Source organism: Oncorhynchus keta, chromosome 11 (genome assembly GCF_023373465.1).
Source record: "Oncorhynchus keta strain PuntledgeMale-10-30-2019 chromosome 11, Oket_V2, whole genome shotgun sequence".
Taxonomy (NCBI): Eukaryota; Metazoa; Chordata; class Actinopteri; order Salmoniformes; family Salmonidae; genus Oncorhynchus; species Oncorhynchus keta.
The window spans coordinates 30,202,198-30,217,920 of NC_068431.1; the positions used below are offsets into that span (position 1 = coordinate 30,202,198).

A 15,723-nucleotide genomic window follows, 5' to 3' on the forward strand; every position below is an offset into this window, starting at 1 on the left:
CACATTTGGCTACCGAAACTAACCGAAAATTCAGTCACCTACACGTCAAACTTTTTACCGAATTAACTCCATAATATCGACCGAAACAATGGCAAACGTTGTTTGAATCTTAAGTTAATACTTTGTAGCGCCACCTTTTGCTGCGATTACAGCTGTAAGTCGCTTGGGGTATGTCTCTATCAGTTTTGCACATCGAGAGACTGAAATTTTTTCCCATTCCTCCTTGCAAAACAGCTCGAGCTCAGTGAGGTTGGATGGAGAGCATTTGTGAACAGCAGTTTTCAGTTCTTTCCACAGATTCTCGATTGGATTCAGGTCTGGACTTTGACTTGGCCATTCTAACACCTGGATATGTTTATTTTTTAACCATTCCATTGTAGATTTTGCTTTATGTTTTGGATCATTGTCTTATTGGAAGACAAATCTCCGTCCCAGTCTCAGGTCTTTTGCAGACTCCATCAGGTTCTTCCAGAATGGTCCTGTATTTGGCTCCATCCATCTTCCCATCAATTTTAACCATCTTCCCTGTCCCTGCTGAAGAAAAGCAGGCCCAAACCATGATGCTGCCACCACCATGTTTGACAGTGGGGATGGTGTGTTCAGGGTGATGAGCTGTGTTGCTTTTACGCCAAACATAACGTTTTGCATTGTTGCCAAAAAGTTCAATTTTGGTTTCATCTGACCAGAGCACCTTCTTCCAAATGTTTGGTGTGTCTCCCAGGTGGCTTGTGGCAAACTTTAAACCACACTTTTTATGGATATCTTTAAGAAATGGCTTTCTTCTTGCCCCTCTTCCATAAAGGCCAGATTTGTGCAATATACGACTGATTGTTGTCCTATGGACAGAGTGTCCCACCTCAGCTGTAGATCTCTGCAGTTCATCCAGAGTGATCATGGGCCTCTTGGCTGCATCTCTGATCAGTCTTCTCCTTGTATGAGCTGAAAGTTTAGAGGGACGGCCAGGTCTTGGTAGATTTGCAGTGGTCTGATACTCCTTCCATTTCAATATTATTGCTTGCACAGTGCTCCTTGGGATGTTTAAAGCTTGGGAAATCTTTTTGTATCCAAATCCGGCTTTAAACTTCTTCACAACAGTATCTTGGACCTGCCTGGTGTGTTCCTTGTTCTTCATGATGCTCTCTGCACTTTTAACGGACCTCTGAGACTATCACAGTGCAGGTGCATTTATACGGAGACTTGATTACACACAGGTGGATTTTATTTATCATCATTAGTCATTTAGGTCAACATTTGGATCATTCAGAGATCCTCACTGAACTTCTGGAGAGAGTTTTCTGCACTGAAAGTAAAGGGGCTGAATAATTTTGCACGCCCAATTTTTCCGTTTTTGATTTGTTAAAAAAGTTTGAAATATCCAATAAATGTTGTTCCACTTCATGATTGTGTCCCACTTGTTGTTGATTCTTCACAAAAAAATACAGTTTTATATCTTTATGTTTGAAGCCTGAAATGTGGCAAAAGGTCGCAAAGTTCAAGGGGGCTGAATACTTTCGCAAGGCACTGTATATTCACAGTATGTGTGGGATGTCAGTCACTGAGAGTCCATAGTATAGCAGGGGCCATTTCCTGCTTTAGGTCAAATCAATCTGTAGCCTATCTGGACAGATATTCTCCCTTGGATGGTATTTGGATATATCCTCAAATGATGGATCTCCCACAATGATGTCAATCCAATATTGGAGGAACGGTCCACTCCATCAGGGCATTTTATCAATTTCCTCAAAATGGCTGTCACATTGACAGCTAGACAGAAAGTTCCAATTTCAACTGTGTTTAGCGAGCCCTGGGAAGGGAAACCCTGTGGATGTCAGTCGTCAGACACTACTGACAGTCCCAGTCCTACACTAGTAGATAGAAGCCATGTATCCGAGCCACGTGCACCCTCCCCAATGTGCTCTGAATGAGTATGCTCTGACTGGCCACACAGCTGATGTTCCCTTGCACTCTAAACAGACTAGCTTGCTAGAGCTCTGGCCTGGTGGTTACCTAGCAACACGTATGCCACTGGAGGATGGAGGACAGTGGCATACACCTCTGTCTTTTCCTTCTCCTGTTGCGGGGGAGAGGAAAGACAGAACATAAAAACAGCACAAACAAAACAAACGTGGTACAATGAAATAAACTGGAATCAATGCATGACAGCTCAGGGAGGCAAATGTCAGTTAATATAGAGTACTGTATGTGACAAGTTGTGTGATTAAACAGACAAAACCTTTGTCAAAATAATATTCAACATTACTTCAAGCATGGATAGAAACACATCAAATGAAATAGTGTTCATTTTCAGTTACACTTAAAGCATGAATTAGTACATTCAGGAGCCATGATAATCAGCTTCACTTGTTTGTTTTGATTGTTCTGAAAAAGAAAAGCATGTAAGTTCTTCAAATGATTGTCTCAATGCAATTTTCTATATACTGTAGATCAGTGGTTCCCAAACTTTTTATTGTCCTGTACCCCTTCAAACATTCAACATCCAGCTGCGTACCCCCTCTAGAACCAGGGTCAGCGCACTCTCAAATGTTGTTTTTTGCCATCATTGTAAGCCTGCCACACACACACACTATACGATACATTTATTAAACATAAGAATGAGTGTGAGTTTGTCACAACACGGCTTGTGGGAAGTGACAAAGAGCTCTTATAGGACCAGGGCACAAATAATAATATAATAATAATCAATCATTTTGCTCTTTACTTAGCCATCTTATATATATATAACCTTATTTGTTCATTTGTATTGGAAAGCGTCTCAGTCTTTTTCCCACACAGTCTGTGCCTGTATTTAGTTTTCATGCTAGTGAGGGCCGAAAATCCACTCTCACGTGTACGTGGTTGCAAAGGGCATCAGTGTGATTTGCCAAGGCAGGATACTCTGAGTGCAGCCCAATCCAGAAATCTGGCAGTGGCTTCTGATTCAATTCCATTTTCACTGAACCGCTTGTTGCATTTTCGATGAGGCTCTCTTGTTCAGATATCGGTAAGTGGACTGGAGGCAGGGCATGAAAGGGATAACGAATCCAGTTGTTTGTGTCATCCATTTCAGGAAAGTACCTCTGTAATTGTGCACCTAACTCACTCAGGTGATTCGCTATATCACATTTGACATTGTCTGTAAGCTTGAGTTCATTTACACACACAAAAATCATACAATGATGGAAAGACATGTGTGTTGTCCTTGTTAATGCAGACAGAGAAGAGCTCCAACTTCTTAATCATAGCCTCAATTTTGTCCCACACATTGATTATAGTTGCGGAAAGTCCCTGTAATCCTAGATTCAGATCATTCAGGCGACATCACCCAGACAGGCCAGTCCTGTGAGAAACTCGTCATCATGCAAACGGTCAGACAAGTGAAAATGATGGTCAGTAAAGAAAACTTTAAGCTAGTCTCTCAATTAAAAAAAAAAAGTCAATACTTTGCCCCTTGATAACCAGCGCACTTCTGTATGTTGTAAAAGTGATATATGGTCGATGCCCATATCATTGCATAGTGCAGAAAATACACGAGAGTTCAGGGACCTTGCTTTAACAAAGTTAACCATTTTCACTGTCGTGTCCAAAACATGTTTCAAGCTGTCAGGCATTCCTTTGGCAGCAAGAGCTTCTCGGTGGATGCTGCATTGTACCCGAGTGGCGTCGGGAGCCACTGCTTGCACGCGCATTACCACTCCACTATGTCTCCCTGTCTTAGCTTTTGCGCCATCTTTACAGATACCAACACATCTTGACCACCAAAGTCCATTTGTGTCACAAAGCTGTCCAGTACTTTAAAAATATCCTCTCCTGTTGTCCTGATTTCCAGTGGTTTGCAGAAGAGGATGTCTTCCTTTATTGAACCCCCAAACCAGGAGCTGACACATACCAGGAGCTGTGCCAGGCCCGCCACGTCTGTTGACTCATCCAGCTGTAATGCATAGAATTCACTGGCTTGGATGCAAAGCAGTAATTATTTCAGAACATCTCCTGCCATGTCACTGATGCGTCGTGAAACAGTGTTGTTTGATGAAGACCTTGTCTCTATATGTTTTTGGGCCTTTTCCCCCAGCATTGTCCCAGCCATATCTGGGGCAGCAGGAATTAAGTCCTCCACAATAGTATGGGGCTAGCCTGTCCTAGCCACTCGGTAGCTCACCATTTAAGATGCTTCTAGACCCTTCTTATTAATGGTGTCTGTTGCTTTTATACATGTCTTAATACTTAAAAGTCGTCTTAATTCTTGCTCAAAAAAACTCCTGTGCCTTATTTTTAAAATGGCCATGTTTTGTTTCTAAATGTCTGCGCAAGAGTGAAGGTTTAATCGAGTTGTGAGATAGTACTTTTGCACATATAACACACTGTGGCTACTCCCAATATAAGTGAACCTCAAATCAATGTAGTTATCATCTTATTTGTGCCTCTTTGATGGTCCAACGTCCCTGTCTGTTGTTCGGTGCTTTCCTCGGTAAGGGGGCAGTAGCTCTTCGGCTGCATCAGATTCACAACTCTCAGTGTCCATGCTAGCTGGGCTAACAACAACATGTAGAATTACTGATGCTAGCATTGGATGTGCTTGTGGAAGCAGAACAACTTGTCGTCGACAGGTGCAGGTGTAGTACTGCTGGTATGTGTCTCTATGGACGAGGGCCTTACTTTTTTTTAACCATTTATCAATTTTCGAGCAAACGGAATAAGCAGCAGCTACGTTTAGCTACATATGGACCGTTGGTGGAATTCCCGCGAGAGAGTAACGGTTAATGTGATTGGATGTTAATTATTTGACTAGGCTACTTGTATTTGACATTGTGTTGTTATTTCGCTTAACACTAGATGGTTAAATTAGATTTTTGACAGTGTAACGAGACTACTCAGGCGATAAAAAAACCTCACCAAATATATAGCCAAGTTGGAAAATATAAATGGACTGTTTGAAAATGTGAAGAAAATTATATTTTTTAAATGTATTTAAATAAAATGTGACATTTTTATTTGGCGTACCATTTTTATTTGGCGTACCCCCGACAGCATTGCCCCAGTTTGGGAATACCTGCTGTAGACTATACTTTTGGTAAAAAATATCTTAAATATCAGCATCTGTCACGCCCTGACCTTAGAGTTCCTTATTATTTTCTATGTTTGGTTAGGTCAGGGTGTGACTCGGGTGAGAAAGTCTATGTTTTCTATTTCTTTGTTTTTGGCCGTGTGTGTGTGTGTGTGTGTGTGTGTGTGTGTGTTTCCCAATCAGAGGCAGCTGTCTATCGTTGTCTCTGATTGGGGATCACATATAAGTTGTCATTTTCCTTTTGGGTTTTGTGGGATCTTGTTTTCTGTTTAGTGTTTCTGCCTGACAGAACTGTGCGCTTTCGTTTTCACGTTTGTTATTTTGTTTGTGTGTTTTTTGAAATAAACTAATCATGAACACTTTGCACGCTGTGCTTTGGTCCACTCCTTTCCACGAGAGCCGTTACAGCATCCAAAATAAACTTAATGGACGTCTCAATGCTATGTTACACAGAACAACAAACTACCGTAATATATCAATAGAACCCAGGACAAACTGTGACATTGTCTGTATAGATTCAAACTGAAATACTTTTTACCTCTCAATAATAACATTATCTCATGGCCTCAAGTAGTTCTCTCATTCTCTCCCTCTCATCTCTCTCTCTCCTGGCATTGGGTACTGTATGTTCCCTATCTCTACATTTATATAAGCTCCTTGAGGACAGCACTTCAGCTTTGCACTGACGAGCTTCCTAATTTGTCCGAGCATCTCAAGGGTACTGCCAAGTAAGCCCAGGCCATCAAATACTCCATTAATTTCAGTGGATTATGTAATGTGATTGAATTGGGTTACATAACAGCTAATAACAAAGCGGTGGACCTTGGTGGTAACACTGTTCCTAACAGGCTTAACAGCGTAGTAAGGGAGGTCAGGATTGATAGATTCCATTCCCCCTGCAAAAGCATTTCATAGCTGAATAAACTTTTTTTTTAAATCAGGAAAAGGAACAGAAATCTCATCTCTGCAATTGATTGGTGCATGGTGATAGCTTTGTTTTTCTACCATGACAGATGACATTTTCTGTGATGGTGTCTGCTATATGTACTGTAGCACCCCCATGGCAATGCGAAGGAGAGCGTCTCCCAGCGACATCTAGCCTGATGAGTAGCTTGAGAGTAAGACAGAGGGATAATGACGGAGGGAGAGAAAGAAAGAAATGGATTCACAATCACAATCTTAATAAAACACTTCCCTCGTGGACAGATAGCAACCACATACACACACACACAGACAGACACACGCAGGCACACACATACGCACACACTCAGTTGGTGTACACTGAGGAGCAACAATCCCCAGCTGGGGGTTATCAAATTGATATTCATAGTCCACTTCCAATTTGTAAGTCGCTCTGGATAAGAGCGTCTGCTAAATGACTTAAATGTAAATGTAAATGTAGAACATCTTGAAGATATGACAGTAATGCTGAAGAAGAGCTTTTTCAATACAAAACAGAGTTTCCATTGCACATTGCAATGCTCCGAGCAGGGTGATAGTTACTTGGGCTGAATGACCCAACATGTCTTTCTTGGTCCTTCACTGTACATACTATACATAAAGAGAAACAGCAACACAGAGCTACTGCAGGTCATTAAAGAGTTCCCCCTCTTTCAACCTGCAGTCATACAAAGAAAGGCTATGAAAATGTCTTTAGAAATTTGGCGAGGAGGAGAGGTCGCTAGGGGCCCAAGGTGTCATGGGCAACAGACAGTTCCAGGGAGCTATGGCAACAGCAGACTCATATAATAGCTGCTCTGCATCAGGCTGCGACGCTGCAGAGAATAGAGAGATCAACACAACTACAGAGATATAGAGAATAGAAAGAAATGGAGGGAGAGAGAGACAGATAATGGAGGGAGGATGAGAGGAAGGCTGGGAAGAGAGGCCATCTTTAGAAAGGATGTCCCATCTCACTCTGTCAACACCTCTGGCTGCTGGGAGTCTGAAGGACATTTCTCCTCCTCTATCCCCTTCATCATTAGTCCAACTCTACAACCCAGATGCAACTCCTCAAACCCAACCCAACGCCTCTCCACCTCAACCAAGTGTCCTTAGCTCCAGTCTGACCCCCACCTCCAGGAGGGTTAGTCAGGCCTACACGGCTGTGCTGCGACCCAGCAGAGGGAAGGCTGTGGGCAAGCCACAACTCTGCTCTAGCCCCCTGAGCCCCTGGAGCCCATGGATACTTCTCAGCCCTAGCTCTGGGTGTGTGTGAGTCCGGCCCTCGTGGGGCATGGTGACAGTGGCCTGGGCCTGCAGAGAGAGGGGCTCCGTGGGGAGGGTGTTGTGGTTGAGGTCCATTGTGGAGAGCAGGTGACCCAGGGAGTCCCAGCGTCGGGCGGTGGGCAGGCGGATCAAGGAGGAGTAGCCCCGCTCAGAGAACACTGTGACAGGGGGAGTCTTGGAGGTCTCAGGCTCCTGCTGCTGCAGCCTGGAGGCCTGGGGGGTGAGCTTGGTGTAGGTGCCCCCCCGGCTGTCAGCCAGCACTTCACAGTAGGGGGGAGGGGGGTCCTCCATCAGAACAGCCTCCTCGTAGCAGGGGGGCTTCCCAAACACGTCCGTCTCTGGGGAGAAACAGACACTTGTATATTAGTTCCTCCTTTCCCATCGACACAGTAAGGGTTCCTGTGGACAGGGTTGTGTGGGAGATCATCATTGGTAAACTGACCGGCTATTACATAATGTTAATGTAACTCCTTCGACGCCTCAGTCAGCTCAAATGACTGACTTTACATCTGGAGTTACTGATACCACTGCCAAGTCCTACACTTACAGCTTTGCCTTTAAACTGTGAATCAACATAGGTTGAGCGGTGAGCATTCCATTGATTACTACAGTGGCCTACAGTAAAGGCTTCTTTGATGACTCAATTCTGACAGTTTATTTATAGTGCTAAATGGCATGCACACACACACACACACACACACACACACACACACACACACACACACACACACACACACACACACACACACACACACACACACACACACACACACACACACACACACACACACACACACACACACACACACACACACACACACACACACAGTGTGAAGAGAGATTAATGGAATATTTGTCTGACAGGAACACTCAAGCCACAAGTGGGAGGCTAATTTACTGATGATTTAAAGCACAATCATCTGTCTTTCAGCTCACAGAGAGAAAACCCAGAGGAATAGAAAAGGTGGGAGTAGAGGAGACAAACATTTTGTTATGTTACGGCTTTATTCTAAAATTGATTAAATAAAACATGTTCCTCATCAATCTACACACAACACCGCATAATGACAAAGTGAAAACAAGTTTTTAGAAATGTTGGCAAATGTATTACAAATAAAAAACAGAAATACCTTATTTACATAAGTATTCAGACCCTTTGCTTTCAGACTCTAAATTTTGCTCAGGTAGATCCTGTTTCCATTGATCATCCTTGAGATCTCTCTACAACTTAATTGGAGTCCACCTGTGGTAAATTCAATTGATTGGACATGATATGGAAAGGCACACATCTGTCTATATAAGGTCCCACAATTGACAGTGCATGTTAGAGCAAAAACCAAGCCGTGAGGTTGAAGGAATTGTCCGTAGACAAGTATTTCGCTACACCCGCAATACCATCTGCTAAACACGTGTATGAGACAAATAAAATGTGTTTTGATTTGATTTAGAGCTCTGAGACATGATTGTCTCAGAGCCTCTGACCACACCTGGCACTTCCTCTAGTGTTATCATTTCTCTAGTAATGTGTGGAAACCCAGCCTGGTAAAGGGAGAGGTACTTGTGTGCGCTTAGACACGGTCATAACATGGATAACATGGTTAATCATAAACTCCATTTCCCAGCCTCCATTTCTTTCAAAGCACACCCACAGTCTGTCTATACTACTATTTATTCCAGGCAGTGAGCGATACCACTTTGCACTTCAGAGTGTTTTTCCACTGGAAGAAATGTTGCTGCTCACTAAAAACACAACAACCAATTGATGTTGAGGATATAGAACGTCTGATATGGAAATCCTCCACAACATGTGTTGGAAGTGTCATCATGGTGGCAGTAATGTTTAGATCTGCTGTCTGCGTATCACTACATCTCCACAACCAATTACATCAATGTTCATAACGCCCTGCTCTGGCCTCCTTTGTAATATTAGCCCCAGCCTCTATATGTATAAATTAACACTAAGCAAGCTTCGATACAGTAACAACAGAGGCCCAGAGCACTGGAGCTATTTCCTCTGGGAGATGAGAGGAATGTTTCATGAACCAGGTGGTCGTGTTTGTTTCCCATGTCAGCAATGCCTCTGGACAAAGAGAGGGCCAACAAGAGCAGAGGGGTGGCAGGGCTGTAGAGGGTGGTGAAAGGGACAGCCCAGAGCGGAGCCACCTCCCCTAGGGATATGATTGCTAATCTCAGCCTCAGTGGCCCTGGGGCCCCGGGGCCCACCACTGTCGCCAAGGACATGACGTAAGCACAGCAGCAGCTGCAGGGTGCAGGGTGGGAGGTATTATTGGAACATGCCCTCTCCAATGCTGCAGGCCGATGGATCTCAGCATGAGAAAATTGCAATTAAAAATTTAAATGAAGCTTGTTCAATTACATTTCTGAACACAAGCTGTGCCTTGAATATCAATCATTTTGTGGCCATTTTATTCCTTGTCGCTATGTCATTTGGGGGAGGGGATCCCGAGTGGCGGAGTGGTCTAAGGCACTGCATCTCAGTGCTAGAGGCATCACTAGAGACATCACTAGAGACCCTGGTTTGATTCCAGGCTGTATCACAACCAGCTGTGATTGGGAGTCCCATAGGGCGGCACACAATTGGCCCAGCATCGTCTGAGTTTGACCGGGGTAGGCCGTCATTGTAAATAACAATTTGTTCCTAACTTATTTGCCTTTATAAATAAAAATCAAAATTTCCTTTCCCTTTATAAGCGGCTGTCTTCCCAATGAGCAGATTCCTCCTACTTTAAGGTGTTCGCCTTAACCACCCTGTCCTGCTGCCATGGTACTGAGTTCCTCTATCTGGCTTTTGTGCTTGCTCGCTCTCTGTCTATTTCAATGGCTAGCTTACCTTTCACTCCACTGACTGACTGCTATGCTGTTGGCGCCTACTAAATGTCAAGCTGCTAGCAGTCTGTCATTGCGCTGGCTGCTGTGCTGCTAACTCTGTCACCGCTCTGCCCACGCACTGCCTACTCTACTGCGCTAACTGTCACCATGTCACCCACAAAGGAACGCAGAAAGCTATGATGAAAGCCTACAGCAAAATGCCTTTAGAATCCCTGCTGTCACTGCTGTAGCTTGTAATGTACAGAAAACTGCAGGTGTCTTCTGGGTTATGTTCTTTGTATATTTATGTTGCATCCATATTGAACTGGAAAGGGACAATATGTGAACGCTGTCAAGAGTTGCATACACTCTTAGAGAAAAAGGTTCCTTATAGAACCAAAAAGGCTTCTATTGCTTGCTTCATATATGGAACCCCTAAAAGTTCTATATTGAATCCTTTTATCTTTGATCAGAACCCTAGAGGTTCTTCTTGACTGAACTAAAATGGTTCCATATTGAACCCTGCATGGTGCACTTTATGAATGACTACTACTATTGAATAGTAATATTTTGAGCTAAGAATATAACTATATTAACTATGAAATAATGGACAAAAAAGTAACAACATAGTTTTTGGAATTTATTGTCATTATATGCTATCATAGTTTGGATATGCACTGGTGGCCAGGGAGGTATCTCTTTGTTTGAATGATGGCCCACATCAACTCTGGCTGACTTCTCTACAATACAATGCAATGCAATATACTTTGTCCATTAGTTACAGTGAACAACAAAAACGTGTCTTCTGCTCCCATCTCAACTAGAGGTCGACCGAATATGATTTTTCAACGACGATACCGATACCGATTATTGGAGGACCAAAAAAGCTGATACCGATTAATTGGACAATTTTTTTATTTATTTATTTGTAATAATGACAATTACAACAATACTGAATGAACACTTATTTTAACTTAATATAATACATCAATAAAATCAATTTAGCCTCAAGTAAATAATGAAACATGTTCAATTTGGTTTAAATAATGCAAAAACAAAGTGTTGGAGAAGAAAGTAAAAGTGTGCATGTAAGAAAGCTAACGTTTCAGTTCCTTGCTCAGAACATATGAAAGCTGGTGGTTACTTTTAACATGAGTCTTCAATATTCCCATGTAAGACGTTTTAGGTTGTAGTTATTATAGGAATTATAGGACTATTTCCCTCTATACCATTTGTATTTCATTAACCTTTGACTATTGGATGTTCTTATAGGCACTTTAGTATTGTCAGTGTAACAGTATAGCTATCGTCCCTCTCTGGGCTCGAACCAGCAACACAACGACAACAGCCACCATCGAAGCAGCGTTACCCATGCAGAGCAAGGGAAACAACCACCTCAAGGCTCAGAGCGAGTGACGTTTGAAACGCTATTAGCGCGCGCTAACTAGCTAGCCATTTCACTTCGGTTACACCAGCCTCATCTCGGGAGTTGATAGGCTTGAAGTCATAAACAGCGCAATGCTTGACGCACAATGAAGAGCTACTGGCTCTGTGTGTGTGTGTGCGTGTGTGCGTGTGTGTGTGCATGTGTGCGTGTGCGTGTGTGTGTGTGTGTGCGTGTTTGCGTGCGTGCGTGCGTGTGATAGAACATTCTAGTAAAAAAGTAGTGTTACAGAATGAGTACCTTACCTTGTGGGGAGGCCCAGCTGCTCTGGGGGAGGGATCGGGGAATGTGCAGCGGTGGGGAGAGGGTCAGCGGGGGGCAGAACTGGAGGGGCTCTCTGGATGGAGGGTACCCAGCCAACCCCGCAGTGCCCAGGCACTCCAGTGACTCCATCTCCAGGGCCCTTAGACACTGCTCCCTCAGCCTCTCCTCCCTCCTCCTCTTCAGACGACGCTGGACAAAGCTACAGAAGCAGCACAGCATGACGATGAGAGCCCACACCAACCAGAACCCAGCGAAACAGGCCAGGAAGGTGTACGTGCCCTGGGACATCACCATGGTGATGAGGAACTAGTTGACTTGGAACTACCGAGGTGCGTGAAATGAGGAGCCAACTAGACTTGGGAAGATACGTTAAATCAAATAGCACTGGCTGCCACCGAGGAGACAAGGGAAAACATTCAAGAGAAAGATAGGGCTCCAGTCTCCAGAGGAGTTTGGTTGAATGTATAGTCTTCTTTTGAGTTGTAATCCTCTTATATCAGTGTGACAGAACAGCCCTGATTCTGTTAAGAGGACTGGGTGTCTAGTGTGCTTACACACACACACACACACACACACACACACACACACACACACACACACACACACACACACACACACACACACACACACACACACACACACACACACACACACACACACACACACACACACACACAACAGCACTGTCTCAGAGGCTCTTCTCTAGTCCAAAGGCCAGGTATTATCAGTTGTTGTCCAGCCTGCAGGTCACTTCAAATCAGATATCCTGTTGTTCTTCAGAGGTAAAATAAGGTGATCTTCTACATTCTCACTCCAGTCTCACTGCAAAACTCATAGTCTAAATCACATACACCGTCAAGGTATCCTGAAAAATCACAGCTGAGGAAACTCTGATCACAAAAAAACACAGAGCACTACTCCTCCTTCCCACTGAGGTTGAGGGCCTGCTCCTCTCCACACCAGGCAGACTGAGTGGGCCCTCTGAGGGGTGAGGCCTGGATAGGGGGTCAGGCAGAGCAGCGCCACGTGACGTGTCAGTCTGTCCCACAGCTGCCTCCTCCAGGACACAGGGCCAGACCCAGGGGTTCCACACACTCACGCTGGGTTCCGTGAGGTTCCGAGGCGTTCCGAGTCCCCCCTCTGGTGCGCTGAACCCCAGACGATGGATTTTAGCACCTTTATGGAGTACTACTGACGTTACGCTGCTCAACAAACAGGGAGAGGAGAGAGGGTGGAGGGGACCGTCATTATCAATTATGAAATAGGCAATATTTTCAAAACACGACGCTGCAATATCAGAAACATGGACACGGGCCTGTCTAGTAAATTATCTCAGCTGTTCAAACATCATTATGATGGTGACCTCAAAGGGTGAGTATCAGTTTCACACATTAGAGAGGATGGATCAGAACAGTACATAGATCTCTTTGGGAAAACAGGGCCCTTTATATGGGTGCTAAATGGGACCCAATCCTGCTAATCCTTCCCAGATAGCTAGTGCGGAGCGATTAACCAAAATGTTGGTTATTTTTGTTTTTTTAAACAACTAATTAACCAATGTCGGTTCAATTATTTGAATTCCATTTAGTTTCGTTTTTTTCTGTGAGCTCGATGCGCACATCGCACAGTTTTTCTAGAGATAAAGCAGATCCAGCCTGAACTGTGCGATGTAGTAGAGGGTGTTTTAGTTTCCAACAGGCCAATATTCTAGATAGTTTAGTGCATAAAACGTGGTAATTAACTACAATGACCATAATCCATTGCGCATGTACTTGTCCGGTCTGTGTTTCTTTTATGCCTTCTACTGAATAGAGAAGAATGCTTGATCATGAAGTGATATAGAAAGGAGCTGTTGCTTCGCGAGATGCCTCACATGGAAATACATGATCTAAGTGATTGATAGTTGGTATTCAGCAGTCATAAAAGTATGTCTTATTTACTTTGAAGAACTATTAAAATAGTGATTTTGTCAGACAGCAATGGCAGCAGCCCTATAGAGATGAGATGATGACTTGGAATGAAATTATAAAGTCATCAAATAAAACAAATGTAATATACACAACGACTTAAATATTTTATAAAAGTAAAATAATGTGAATAAATGATGGTTAAGTGATAAGCAGTAATGGGCAGTCACTACCATCACGGGACTTTTGTTTTATTCTGTGTTTTTACAGCATTCAAACAACATAATGCATAGTGCACTTCATTTTTTTTTTAATAAACGGAATCCGTGATATAAAAAAATATATATATTGAACAGAAACTGAAGCGACCTCAAAAATCATGAATTGCTAAGAACTTCAGCTAGCACATAACATTCTGAGAACCATATGTGGTTGTCCTATGCTTATTTAGCATACAACCTTCCCAAACCTGTTAGCAACGGGTGTGACTGAAATAGCCAAATCCACTCATTTGAAGGGTTGTATATATAGTGTAGGTTCCCAATCTCCCAACCCCATAATTGTTATCAAGCCATTTCAGGCTATCAATCAAGATAGAGTAGCTTGTCCTACCATCTTAGCTAACCTGTTGAAAAATAGACATAGCTTTTACATAGAATGATTGTGGCTCTAGATGGGAGAAAAAATGTGTTTCGTGTGTTTGAAAAATGCAAAATTCTTCTACTTATGTGCCCCCCACACACACCATCTTCATGTAGCGTACTTCAAGCCCCCTCAAAAATAATGGGTGCATGACGCCCCTGAAACAATACTTATTTCGCATGCGCACCTGATGAATGTCAGGTTGTGAGATACAGCTTCCATTTCCATAACATCTGATCATGAAAATGTGAATGCAACTCGTTGTTTACCTTTGTTGCCAGTGCGTCTCCTTGCGTCCTGATAGGTTATCCTGATGAACTGAACTCAGAGACAGTACTCGCTCCGTTCCATTTAAATGGCGTGAAATGGAGCTCACAGTTTATGACAGCAAGAGAAACAGGTGAACCAAGGTGTTTCGGATGTATTTATCAATACAGTAAATACAGATATCATAAAGTTTTCGATCTGTTGCCTTGAGCGCAAATGACTTCCTCTCCATCCCCACAGCATGCAGCCATTCAGTGAATGATGCTACGCCTCCGTTCCACGCGAACATCCTCTGGTTCCTTGGTATCGCCTTTCATGAACGACGAGCGGCAATTACGAGCGCTATTTGGTAATGAGGGCTAGAATAACGTAGCCTACATTCACCTTGGCAACCTGTTTCATCCCTTTCTAGCTATCATATATTCAATCAATATCCTCATTTCGCTCCATCGTAATCATCGTGACATTCAAGCGGTGTAGTTTATACCGCCACACAATCAATACAGATAGGGGTTTTCCAAGAACGTTAACTGAGAGGAGCGCAAATACTGTATCCTGCTCTTGAAAAGGATAGCAGGACATGATTATCTCTCTTTTTTGCTTTCTCAAATTTTCTTGCTGTGTCATTATCCAGACTTGCAAATGGTACACATGATATGATATATATTCGAATAGCATGCATCATAATACTTCAAAATATATAAAATGTAATCGATTTACATCCAGGTTCAACTGATCCTGTAACAGGCTGACTACACCGACAGCTTTACAAAATACATTTTGAAATCAATATTATTGAATTAATCCCCACCCACACTGCTCGCGGCGCCAAGGGCTAACGCGGATCCCAAACCGGCTGCGCGCGTGCGCATCGTGCGCCATCGTGCATAAATTGATTTAGTCCCCCCACACCAAACGCAGTCACCACAGGCAGGTTAAAATATCAAAACAAACTCTGAACGAATTGTATTAATTTGGGGACAGGTCGAAAAGCATTCAACATTTATGGCAATTTAGCTAGTTAGCTTGCACTTGCTAGCTAATTTGTCCTGGGAGATAAACATTGAGTTGTTATTTTA

General features: G+C 43.2%; 1 protein-coding gene across 1 annotated transcript; it reads right to left on the bottom strand.

The window, feature by feature from the left end:
• Positions 1-312: 312 nt before the first annotated feature.
• LOC118378500 (proline-rich protein 7) lies at positions 313-15,461 on the bottom strand. Its single transcript, XM_035765489.2, has 3 exons — positions 14,647-15,461; positions 11,810-13,030; positions 313-7,629 (listed from the first exon to the last, which is right to left on the bottom strand). The coding sequence occupies exons 2-3, from the start codon at positions 12,120-12,122 to the stop codon at positions 7,160-7,162; spliced, it is 783 nt and encodes a 260-aa protein (XP_035621382.1). The 5' UTR covers positions 12,123-13,030; positions 14,647-15,461; the 3' UTR covers positions 313-7,159.
• Between the last annotated feature and the right edge of the window lie 262 nt (positions 15,462-15,723).

Bases quoted from the DNA above. Each gene is read 5' to 3' on its own strand.
- LOC118378500 (XM_035765489.2), bottom strand. From the start codon at position 12,122: ATGGTGATGTCCCAGGGCACGTACACCTTCCTGGCCTGTTTCGCTGGG. The intron at 7,630-11,809 runs GTAAGGTACTCA...GTTTCTCCCCAG, and splicing joins CAGCTGGGCCTCCCCACAAG to AGACGGACGTGTTTGGGAAG.